The 11,901-nt window shown below is 43.9% G+C and overlaps 1 protein-coding gene and 1 long non-coding RNA gene across 4 annotated transcripts in view; both read right to left on the bottom strand.

The window, feature by feature from the left end:
• The window catches only part of LOC131883908 (uncharacterized), an 18,055-nt gene extending 17,080 nt beyond the window's left edge, over positions 1-975 (bottom strand). The window contains exon 1 of the long non-coding RNA XR_009373660.1: positions 702-975. This is a non-coding gene — a long non-coding RNA (uncharacterized LOC131883908). The remainder of the gene's footprint in view (positions 1-701) is intronic.
• A 2,156-nt stretch (positions 976-3,131) lies between these two features.
• LOC131882919 (apoptosis-stimulating of p53 protein 2-like) lies at positions 3,132-11,454 on the bottom strand. 3 transcript variants are annotated; one of them, XM_059230207.1, is made up of 3 exons: positions 10,901-11,454; positions 5,884-6,362; positions 3,132-5,792 (listed from the first exon to the last, which is right to left on the bottom strand). In XM_059230207.1, the coding sequence occupies exons 1-3, from the start codon at positions 11,313-11,315 to the stop codon at positions 3,315-3,317; spliced, it is 3,372 nt and encodes a 1,123-aa protein (XP_059086190.1). In that variant the 5' UTR covers positions 11,316-11,454; the 3' UTR covers positions 3,132-3,314. The 3 variants fall into 3 exon arrangements, with proteins under 3 accessions (XP_059086190.1, XP_059086192.1, XP_059086191.1); XM_059230209.1 differs by lacking the exon at positions 10,901-11,454 and adding an exon at positions 7,776-8,024; XM_059230208.1 differs by lacking the exon at positions 10,901-11,454 and adding an exon at positions 6,680-6,914.
• Between the last annotated feature and the right edge of the window lie 447 nt (positions 11,455-11,901).

Here is an 11,901-nt window from a genome sequence, read left to right as displayed (position 1 = left end):
CTCGTCTTCTAATTGACAATAATAAAATATCGCTTTTCTTACATTTCTATACGAGGCCCTTGGCCCACTTTCTTTGGAAACTGATCTTTACGTTCGAACTTCTCAAGCAAAGCATTTTGAAATGGGGTCATAAAGAGCTCATTCAGAGAAAGTGGTCTCCATTTCTCAGCCGTTTGTTGAAGAGAGATAAGATCTACTACAGTGCTGCGTTCCTCAATTTTATTATCAATGCCGATAAAGACTTGGTTCTGTTTTAGGAATCATTTTCTTCTTTCACAAGTTATTTATAAAAAAAAGCCTATTTTAGCTTATGTTTGGAAGAATCTTCGAACAGAATGATCTTGCTCTTCACGATGCTCTTCGGAAAATGACCAAGATGAAACTGTGAGCCGAGATCAATAATTTCATTTCATAAATCTACCCACATTTTTTGTTGGACATGCAATCCAGACCTAGACCATGTAAGAGAACGAACAAATTTAGGATTTGCCTCCCATTTCTTGGTGAAAATGTATGCATGTCAAGAAATACTGGAGGCAGGATGAAATTCAATTGAAATTCCAGCCAAGACATCAAATCACGCACGCAGACATTATGGGCATCACGTGGACTTGTTTCAATTGAGATGTTGCATACCTAGGTACGAGTACATCACGAAAAAGGTTCCATGTTTGATTGATCAAAAATTACAGTACGTATACCTTGATTACTCCAACGATTGCGTGCCTTTTGCGATTTGTTGCCTTGCTCCTCCAAAAAACAAGCGTGTCTGTGATCTTGGTCCATTGGTCCACTCATTGAACGACCTTCAATGACTTGAGCAGATTTAGTTCTTTCATATCTCTCAATAGGCCAATATCAGCTCAAATAGAAAGAGGTAAAAAGCACGGGGGCAATATTCTATTTCAGAAGCATCTTGCGATCCAAGAGCCATGTTTTGCTTCCAGTTATCCATGTGCCAAGTTTCTCGAACATGGAACATAGACGGGACACTTCCATGTACGAGTATGTACAGTATTTCTTTGACAAAATTGCGATGTACCGTGTCGAGTTACATTTCACAACGATCAACGAGGGAAAAGTTGTGGCGTCAAATTTCTTGATGTGTGTGCACTTGAGTGAGAAAGAAAGCCAGGCTTTTGATGAGTTAAAGAGTAAATGAACCGGAATGAAAAATACTGTAGGTTGAGACATACTCGCTCATATTGCCGTACAATCGAGTATTGAATACTATTAGACGCTCTTGTGTATTTGCAAAGAGGAATTAATTAGAGAGCTCCAAGCATGGTCAAGAATTCTGATTACTTTCCAGTACCTCCTCTCGATCTGTGTCTGAAGCGTGTCCTATCCAGGTTCTTTGGAACACGTGGCGGATCTTGAGCTTCTATGAACGAGAAAGTATCACTACTTTTATGCTAAGGATTTATGCCATAAAATAAAATAACAGTGTTGATCGTACATAAATCATCCTTTAAGTTGAAGCTTTAACCATTTCGTTGAGCAACATTGGAAGCTTTCTAAATCAAATAAACATATTTTTGAGCATCAGATTTTCCTTAACCATATATAAACCAAAGCTCGGTATATCAATGTGTCCAACCTCTACATCAACGTTTAAGGGTATGAAATCCATGCTCTTCAGAAGATAACACTTTGAATCACGTTTGGAAACCTTGACTTGGTCTTCATCTATTTTCCGTAGCAAATTAGCTCCATTGGGTGCTATTGGATTGTGGTCATGGTTTGCATTCCCCTCGTATGTTGTATTTGAAAGGGCTCTGGCGATTTGACACGAGCGGGAATTGGCCAAGGAGCTGATCGCATGACACGGTTACATTAAAGATGGGGGTAACATTGGAAATTCACAAAAAGAGCCTTCGCAATATTGCTAATAACGCCAAGGCGCTCACCTTTAGCGTTGGTTTCCCTTTTGCTCATCAAGTAATAAATTACTGCAGTAAATTCGCCACCTCCAAGCAAAGTACCTCTGTGTAATTTGCTCCTAAATGGAAATAGCCATGGCCAAATGGCACTCACCCGCCAGATTGAGTGCGATGGATACAAATGGTTCGGTGGATCTTGCACTAAAAGGAATGTAAAGTTCATTGGTGCAAAAATGAATCCCATTGACTCGAGGGTCTGTGTCAAAAAACAGGCGCGAAAATAGAGTCTGTTTTAAGCAGAAGGCTCGTCTGGCGGGGCAAAGAGGCTTGTGGATCAATAAAGAATGAAAGATGCTTGAGTCGGCTTCTGTTTGGAAATTTCCAGAGTCTGAATATGACCCTTTAGGTGATGCGAATGAATGGCCAATCGAAATAGAAAAAGGGCACCAAATATATTTGTATAAAAATGGGGCGTTTGGTCTGATGAGTCATTCAGCAAACAGGTCTGCGTCTACCAACTTTTTCAACAACAAATAAGTGACAACAAGGAGGGTGTGAGGAGTCTTGAAAGCATTCTGAAAATGTGTTATTGTGTCGACTCGATTGAAAGAATGAAAGACCAAGTACTTGTAAAGACGTTCCGCCGAAAGGGACAAAATGAGATGTGGTTAACCAAATACAACACTGCTCTATTGGCTATAATGGCAAGAGGTTGTGTTGTCGATCAACCACGGACCAATCGGCATCAATAACTCACCACTTCGAAACAAGTTAGTTGGAAGATCATCAGAAGCACAGGGTTTCTTCGGAAACCATGATATTGTTCTTCTCTGATGCCAAATATTCACCTTCTATTCAGAAAGTTTTGCTTATAATTAGATACAGTGGGAGATTAATTTGTTTTCCCAATTACTTCGGGGGAATGATTCCATCCATTGCGGATGGTTGGTTGCCGTCAAAACCTCTTGTCCTACAAGGAAAACGAAGAAATCTCGGCCACTTCTGTATTTTCAGATAAGCATGGTCCGTTGACAACTCGTAAATTATGGCCGTCTTATGTGGCATAACGGAATAAAGGCATTTTATTACACTCGTCCTCTACATGAGACTGTATTTCAAAAGCCACTCAGACTTTCGCGAGTCAGGTTGAATTGAGAGCTTGGCCGGATTTTTGCCCAATTCGTCTCAATTAGCTCCGTCAAGAAGAAGGAAAAAGAAGTCGAAGTAAGACTAAAACAACCCAAAAAATATCTGAAAGGTAGACTTTATTATTATTAGCAGCAGCTAGGCAGGGAAAAATAAATCAACAGGCATTGATTCTATAATGGAATATATATGAGTGGAAAGGGGGGTGGAGAGCGAACTATTTACACAATTACACAAATATGCATCTAAAAAGGGGGGGTTGTTCTTTTCATTCGTTCTTTTCATCTATGAAGACGCAGATCCGGACGATGTCGAGGATGGTACCTTGTCCTTATCCTCGTCCTGTTTGTCAGAGTCGCTACTCTCCGACATCTGTCCGCTCTGAGGTGGTGGGTTGCCATTATTGGAGTTGCCCGAGTGCAATGGCTTGACTCTTGGATACAATCCCAGAAGGTTTTTGGCCACGTAGCCTTCGGGACCGGTTGATTGATCGCCCTGTTTCTTCAAAGTGGACCACCACCAATCCTCTTCGACCTCGTCGCCCCTTCTCAACACGACCAATTTGTCACCTTGGGCTAAGCACAGCTCGTCGGCGTTGACCTTTTGGTAGTCGTAGACGGCGAAGACCTCACCATTGTTCATGGTGCCCAATTGCTCCTGAATGTCCAGAAGATACTCGGAGCATCCCAGATAGCCCTCTTCGTCCTCCTCACATTTCTCGGCGGCTGTCTCCTGATCACTGAAAGTGGTGGCAAAAATACATGCGCCATGCTCCACTAGGAATTGGATCATGGGCAGATTATTGCAAGAGGCAGCACAATGAAGCGGGGTCCAACCGTCCGCGTCTTGAGCATTGACGTCACAACCAAATTCTACCAAGAACTTGACAACATCAAAGTGACCAGCACAAATAGCATTGTGCAAGGCAGTGATGCCTTCATCGTTGGCGGCCGAGAGGTTTGTGATCTTTTGAGCCGTGGCTTGAACAAGGTCGAATTCGCCTTCCAGCGAGGCATCGAGCAGAAGAGCTAACGCATCGAAACAAATATTCCGCCGTCCCCGAGATGGAGGCTTATCCTTCTTCCGAAGGATACCCGGAGGTTTGGTCACGGGCTCGTGGTCTGACTCGATTTCTGGCACAAGATATTCCTCCTCCTCCAAGGATCGGGCCAACAGCTGGTTCCGCTCCTCGATACTGAGGTGATCAAACTCCTTGTAGATCTGATTCATCATGGGGTACATGCCGGCATTATCCGCCATGTCCCGAGAGAAATCGTTAGCTATTAGATCCGAGGGGGGCGTTTGGTCCTCGGGAAAGTGGAACGCCGGGGGCATTTCAATTCGGCGGTTGATACTGATGTGCACGTTGTGGTTATTGACTTGCATGCCTCCACCATTCAATCGATGACTTTCGGTATCGTCGGATTGTGTGGGCGAGTCATCATCCACCGATGTGCCTTCCTCCGGGTGTGCGGACACTGAGAGATTCGATGTGGTTTCATAGACCTGATTGCCCCGAATGGTGATGGCCGTTTCGTCCTCGTTGGTCATCTCAGACTTTCTCGAGCCATCGGGAGGCGGGGCGGGCACGTAAGGAGGAGGCTGAGCCCCATTATTGTTGCCCTTGGACACCAAAGGCTTAGGGGGGAGAGCTGGTTTAGGTTTGTTTGACGAATCGGGAGATTCTCGAAGATCAATCGGCGTGGACTGACTCTTGGGAGCGAGATTGTAATTATCTGGCGTAGGTGGGAATAGATCGGTGGGGCGTGATAGGGATTGAGTTCCTGGTGTGGCACCAGAGGTTGACACTGAGAAAACGGGCGCCACAGAACTAATTGGTTTGGTGATACTATCAATGGCTCTCGGATCATTGGCATTAGAAGCCAAGGTCTGGTTGTAGTTGCCTTGACTGTCCATTGCATGGCCATTGCCACTACTGGCACCGGAGGAATGCCGATTAAAAGCCATACCAGACGAAGTGCTGGAGGACAGCGGTGGTGGTGGAGTGGGCAAGTTGTCTGCAAATTGAACGTTGTTGTTCTCTTTCTCCATTTTGAGTTGCTCGATTTTCTGGTTCTTCGAATATGCTCCGGGAGGGGGCATTGGACCCCCAAATTTCGTTCCAAACGGCAAAGTCTGATACTTGGGGTCACTAGGCTCATTCTTATTTAATTTGTTTTGCAAATCGTCTTGAAGGTGTTGTTCCGAGCTCATTTGACGTTGGAACGGTTCTACCGTGGACACGGGTTTATTGTTCTTGTTCTTGTTCATACCCTGTTGTATGGCACGTAGTTGAGCTTGTTTCGCCGTGGTCGCAGCATTAATTTGATTGGCCAATTGCTGGTTCATCATTCGTTTGCGGGCCAAACGATCTTGGAGTTCTAAAATACGATTATCGATCTTGATCATCTCCTCTTGTCCCATGGATAATTGGGCTCGTTGTTGCGATATCATATTATTCTGTTGCTCGTTCAATTGCTTCCGATAAGCCAGTTCTCTCCGAAGCCGCTCCAGCTCCATCACTTGAGGCGGATATATGTTGTTGACTCTTCCCGATCGGAGATCCTCCAACTGATGGGTCAGCTCGTCTACTTTCCGAACGGCGACGGTCAATTCCTTTTCCTTTTCCCCGAAAAGTGAGCGAATGGATTCCAAATCTGCCAGTACTGCCGCATTTGCGGGTGGACCACCGTTGGAGGAGCCATGGTTGGCCTGGCCACGTAGCGCTCGCAGTTTCCGCAGTTTGAGCTCCTGGGCTTCCACCTGAAATGAACATGATTATCCCGATTGAAAAGTCATCATCAATCTCATGATCAACCCCCAAAATATATCGTCTTCGTTGCTGACTGCATACCTTTTCTCTAAGCCTCCTCAGCCTCTCATACTCTGCGGCCATCTGTTGTTGCTTGTAATCTTGTTGGCGGAGATATTTGAGTCGCTGTTCCTTGGCCACCAGGAGTTGTTGCTGAGAGTCAATCTGTCGCTGTTGTCGCTGAGCCATTTCTTGGAGTTGCTGCGGAGACAAATTCGACAAACCACCACTACCACTACTACCACCACCACCACCACCGGCCCGTGTTGGGTGGGGATTTGACTGATGCTGAGGACCGGCAGGTGCCGACGAGGATCCCGGTTCCCTCATAGCATCATCCTCCGAAGTGGAGGCCGAAAAGAAACCGCTCGTCGACGACGAAGACGGGGGATCAAAATACGGAGACCGGGGTCGTTGATGGCCACTTGAATGAGACGGGGGCGGGGAGGACGACGAGGATGCGGAAGGGCCGTAGAATGACGAGTAAGGGCGACGGTTGCCGGTGTTGGAGATGACGAAACCTGAAGCAGATAAGAAAATCAAAGTCAGGGCCGTCGTTCTTTTGGCAATGTTCCAAACCCGAGCATGTTCGGCCAGCTGGCAGAGAACTTAGAATAAAGAACTTCTTTTTTGTTTCAACCAAGGTGGGACGAGAAAAGTTATCACGGACAAAGGTTCAAAGGAACTTGGAATTAAATCAGTTTCCTAGTGTCTCCTCAGGCTTCAAGAAAAAAAAACTTTTTTTTTAGGGTTTTCAATTCTTCACGTAGGAACTCGATCCCATGTTTCCCGCCTACCACTCTCAAACTCGCCCACACGCCTCCCGAGTCGATCTTACACAAATGGTCGGAGCCTTTTTCTCTACAAGCCACTCGGCTCTCCACATTGCAATGAACGGAAATGCAAGCGCGTTGAGCACAACCACTCATCATGATAGGTCAGAACTGACACTGAACTGATCCAGTCCGAACGATCCGTTAAAATGGACTGAAATGAAACACTTGACAAGACGAGAAACTAAGATCGAACTCGCTCCCCCACCGGCTTTCTTTCCCACTGGAAACGAAACGTCACTCTCCGATGCTTGAGAAAATAATGCCCGACTTCTTGGAAGCCAATGGATCACGATTCAACATCGCCCAATCTAACCCAAGATCGAGCCTCAAGTGAACAAAGACGCTCGCACTGGGCCCATGTTCCTCAACAATCAGCCAAACTTGGCTAACCAGGCCCATGATTGCGCATAGGGCTAGATGGGAAATGGGAGTCGAGTAAGGAACGGGGCTTACCCACTGAGACATTGAGACATGAACTATCACTGAAAGTGAGATTGAAAGAGCGAGATAGAGAGAGAGAGAGCTTGACCAGCATGACTTTCCTGCCTTCTTTCCCACCGTGACTTGTTGTTCCGGACAAAGAACATCAAGCACCACCTGTCCTAACATGGTTTTACGTAATTTGAAACACAACTGCGATGACCAACTTCTCCCAAATCATGCCAAATCTTAAACTTAACCCATCTCAATATGCCACAACCATGGCTTTCAGCCAGTCAAGCCGCTCAAAAACAGACGCGGACCAACCACTTTTACACCATTTCAACCTCCTTATCAACACTACAGGCAACACTTTCGGTAGGTTGAATATTCCGCAAATGATCCCACCAGCCCATGGGTAAGCTGAGATCTAATCAAATGGACAGCCCCATCTTTATCATGGCTTTATATAGCAATCAGAGGTCCCTCAAGGTCAGGCTAATCAAATGACAACGATTCGAGCCAAGTCCAAACCCAGCCTCCTTGTTCCACCTCCGATCATCGAGAAACATTATGGCACCAGGTCTTCCATGGCAGCGGTTCCATCCCGGATTGGAGTTGGAACAACCAGCCGCACTCTTTGGCTGGGCACTTCAATAGACGCGAATGAAGCTTTACCTCAAAACCCACCCTGGGCCGAAAAGCGATAAACGGATTCACGGGCTCAAGCGTTCACGGGCAAATCCCACGGTTAGACACAGACCACATTCGGATTCACTCACAGTAGCACATTCGGTCCGTGGATGGATATCAGCTTGAGCAGTAGCTAGTACCAACCAATCCGCATCCATGCATGCCAATGGTAGACAACCATTTTTACCTGAACCTCATGGGAGCGTGACTGATTTGAACGCCTAGAGGTTTCAATAAAGGTTTTCATCTATGGCGTTATGAATAGATAACAGAGGACGACTGATTGGTTGGGAAATAACGTTCAATTTCAGATCAAATTGGTGGAGGATTGGATTGGTGTGAATGTGTTGCAATTGGGAAGAGAGAAAGGCGAGGAAAAAAAGGATGGTGAGGAGAAATGTGTGGCTACCCTGAATTAGATTGACATTGGAGAGGAGGGCTGGCTCAGAAAATTTCCTGTGTCAGCCGCTTGCACAGCAGCCCTGTCCACTCAAATGAATTCCGGCTGAAGGGCGGAATTTCACTTTTTCTGGGCAGTCCCGAGAATGCGGAATGTCAATAGGCCAAGGTTTGACACTTGCGCTTGTTACAAAGGGGTGGGAGGCGGGAGATATTAAAAGGAAAAATTTCCAGAACAAGTACTGTAAATTGGATGATTTCTATCATGGTATTTAGTGATGAAAAAGGTATGTTCTTGCATATCATGTACTTAATTGGGTTTGAAAATTATGTTCTGGCCGATTTTTAAGAAAAGGTTGGCGGCAATGATTCCTTTATGACCGTGGTCAAATTGGCAAAAAAATCGAGAAAATTAATTCCAAAAAATGGAAATGCAATTGTACTGAAAAATCTAATGGGAGTTTTACGCCACTCCATTACTTTAGGCGCTTTCGCTCGAAAGACATGCATCTTGCCCCTTTTGAAAGAAAATTATGTTGACTGTAGACCAAGCTTTTCAAGCTTGTGGTTGGATAATTTGAAATTCTAAGTCCAGATATAATACTATGCAGGACAATAGCAACACAATTATGCAATAAGTCTATCCTTTTTTGATTATATTTTGATCAGACTTCAAAGTAGAGGAATTATTACGATCCACAAAGGCCAAAAAATACTCGTTACTCATTCCTTTTTTGACCTTCAATGTGGTCATTCTTTTCCGTATTTCTCTCCGAGCAGCTAATGGAAAAAGTGTGGTCAATGTTCCCAAATATTGTCTAATGCCGAACATTTCATTCATTAGCTAGAAAAATGGTCATTCTAATTTGATTTGTTCTGAATGGGAAAGGTCAGCCCTGAAATTAGTGTTTGGCTCATATTGCTTCGGAAGGTGTTCTTGGCTTTGCAATTTTTTGAAGTTTGCAAGTCACCATGGTTAAAGTCTCCTCCATTGAATATATGGTTGGACCAAAAGACCTGATCCATAGCCAAATTGTCAAGTATGCAGTGTGTTGACAAAAAAACCATCTATTGACTTGAGTATGTTACACAGAAGTTCTCAACTTTTCACATCTTGTCCACTTCTATGTGCCCAATAGCTGTAAAGGGGAAGCTTTCAAAGCTTGATAACTTCTGATGCTGCTTTTCCATCACAGCTTTCAGCGTTATTTTTGCAAACCTTCAACAATCATTAAAATCATTTTAATGCGAAGTGAATCTACTTGCATTCCACTTTACGGCAAGACTCTTTTTGGTTATGTGAGAGTTTTGGTCTTTTGCAGGTATTTGGCATATTCCCTGTCTCTGCAGTACATTCTACAAATTTTAGCAACAATTACCCATTCAATTTGCTAGATGGTTTGAATAATGGCCATGATGAGGATGGTCATGAAAAATTGACCACCAACGAGTAAGGTCATCATAATTTTCACGAGGAATGGCTGTGTAATGATTTACTCATTTTGGTCCAAACAACTGGAAATGTAATCTGTTTTTTTATTGAGAAATGACAAAAACCCTGGTATCACGACGCTAACTTTTTGTTCAGACACATCTTCAATATACTTCACCTATTTGGGCTCCAACTAGTTTAGCAGGTTTGCAAAAATTAGAACAACTTCAAAGATGTTTTACCAGAAACATTGAAGGAATGAGGGGACTCTCGTATTGGGAGAGACTCCGAGCTTTTGAGACTGTACAGTATTGAGAGAAGGTGCGAAAAAAGCATTCAAATATTTCAAAAGGTTTAAAGGTTCAACTGTAGCAACCCTAGAGGCTTAATGTGCGTTTTGCGAGCACCTTCAAGCCCTCCAGAATTCCGATTTGTTCGGACAATAAAGTCCTCCATTCTTCTTCCTTGGGCTCCTTTATTGAACAATTTGCTACCCTCAAATATTTGTAGGGAATACGTAGGCCTTGATCCAGTAGCAGGATTTAAGCAAGGCTTGGACAAGTTTCTGACCAAGGCTCCTGATCAGCCCTATATTCAAGGGCTAACCAGATCCTCCAACTCTAATTCATTTGTGGATCAGATGTTATGTGAATTTAGAGCTACATGCGATAAAAAAGGTTTTTTATCTCAAATTGCTGGGGATTCCATTCCCAAAACCGGTAAGGAAGTCCGCAAAAAAATAACATGATAATCGAAAATCCAAATTATGTCAACGAACTTTGGATTGTTCATTTCTTTTGATACACATTTTCAAATACTAATCAATGACATCTAGTCAGGGCATCATGGAACATTGATTAGTGTTCTCACACCTTGCGTCAAACTTTGAGATTAGAAAAAAGATCACTTTTGGAATTTCATTATCCGGGCGGTCTCAAGGATAACTAAGTGCAACAAGTGTTGAGTTTCGATGAACTGATAAGATTTTCGAGCCATTTCTTACTATCTTTGGCCTGTAGCTAAAGGGCGATGGATCATTAAAAGGTACATCAGACCGTTCAAGAAATTTGTATCCTTTAAAGTATACAGTGTATTAAGAAATAACATCCTATATGGATAATTGTCGAATCTATGTCAGAAGACAAACACATATTTGGCATTTATATCTTCCATGTGAGCGAGATAAAAATGTACCCACCAACCTGTCCAAATTTCTGATAACTATATTTGAACAATTTTTACACATTCTTCTTCCATCTTTCAAGATCAACCTACTTACTTCTATTGAACTGAGCATTGAAGTGTTGAGTCCACATGTTGTACTGGTACAGGTTAAAGATATCCGCTTGAAAGTAAGTTGTTCCACGTTCCGATCCACCCAAAACCAGGCCCAGTTCCATGGCACTAGCAGCCATTGGATTATAGGTCCTGTTGTTATTCCACTGATTAGCTAAAAGTCGCTCTTCAGAAATGTTGCTGACCACGTTCCAACTCGCGGGTCGAGGTTTTCTTCTCAAGGCTATCTCTGCCTTTCCTGGATTCGAGAACCCTTGACGATCCAATGAGTCATTGGATAGAGCACACAAAACACCTTTCTCAGCCGATGAAGGAGGAGCTTTCACGTACTGATCAACGGGAGGCAGAAGGCCTTCTGTGTCAGAATAACAACATTCACACAAGTACTTCATGCTCATGACGGATTGATAACATGCACTCTTTTTATCACTATTCAATGAGCATGATCACGATTGAGCTTTAGATTTTCTAGGCAGTGAAATAAACAAGGGAGGAGACACTCAATGAGATGTTGTCCTTCATCAACCGCTATCTATTCACGATAGCCTTCACCGATAACGAGAGAGTACGATCCATGTCTGAGAGTGGCAGAAATCTGCTTCATGAGAATAGGAAGTGAGGAGGAGGAGGAGGAAGAATAAGAGGAGGAGCAGCCAATACTTTATTACCTTCACGGCTCAAGGGTGGTGGATTAATGGGAACAATACTTTGTAAGCAAGCCAAGCTTGTAATGTGGAGCAGATTGGCTCGTCGACTACCACCACCACATTGTTTATTCTGTTAACACTGACTTACTCGCACACTCACTCACTCATTCACTCACACCCCCTCCACCCCCGATTCTGCAATCCCAAGTCTGCAAAGGGGAGAGGGTGCGAGCAAATAAAAAAAGCTCTTGACATAAAATTCCACTTGATATTTCCCCTTCATGTGGGGATGGGGGACTGAACAAGACTGTCAGTTAGTTAATGCGAAGCTCACTTT

The sequence above is a fragment of the Tigriopus californicus genome, chromosome 7 (genome assembly GCF_007210705.1).
Source record: "Tigriopus californicus strain San Diego chromosome 7, Tcal_SD_v2.1, whole genome shotgun sequence".
Taxonomy (NCBI): Eukaryota; Metazoa; Arthropoda; class Copepoda; order Harpacticoida; family Harpacticidae; genus Tigriopus; species Tigriopus californicus.
Note: the sequence above shows the minus strand (reverse complement) of the source record. Positions and strands in the feature narration are given on the sequence as shown.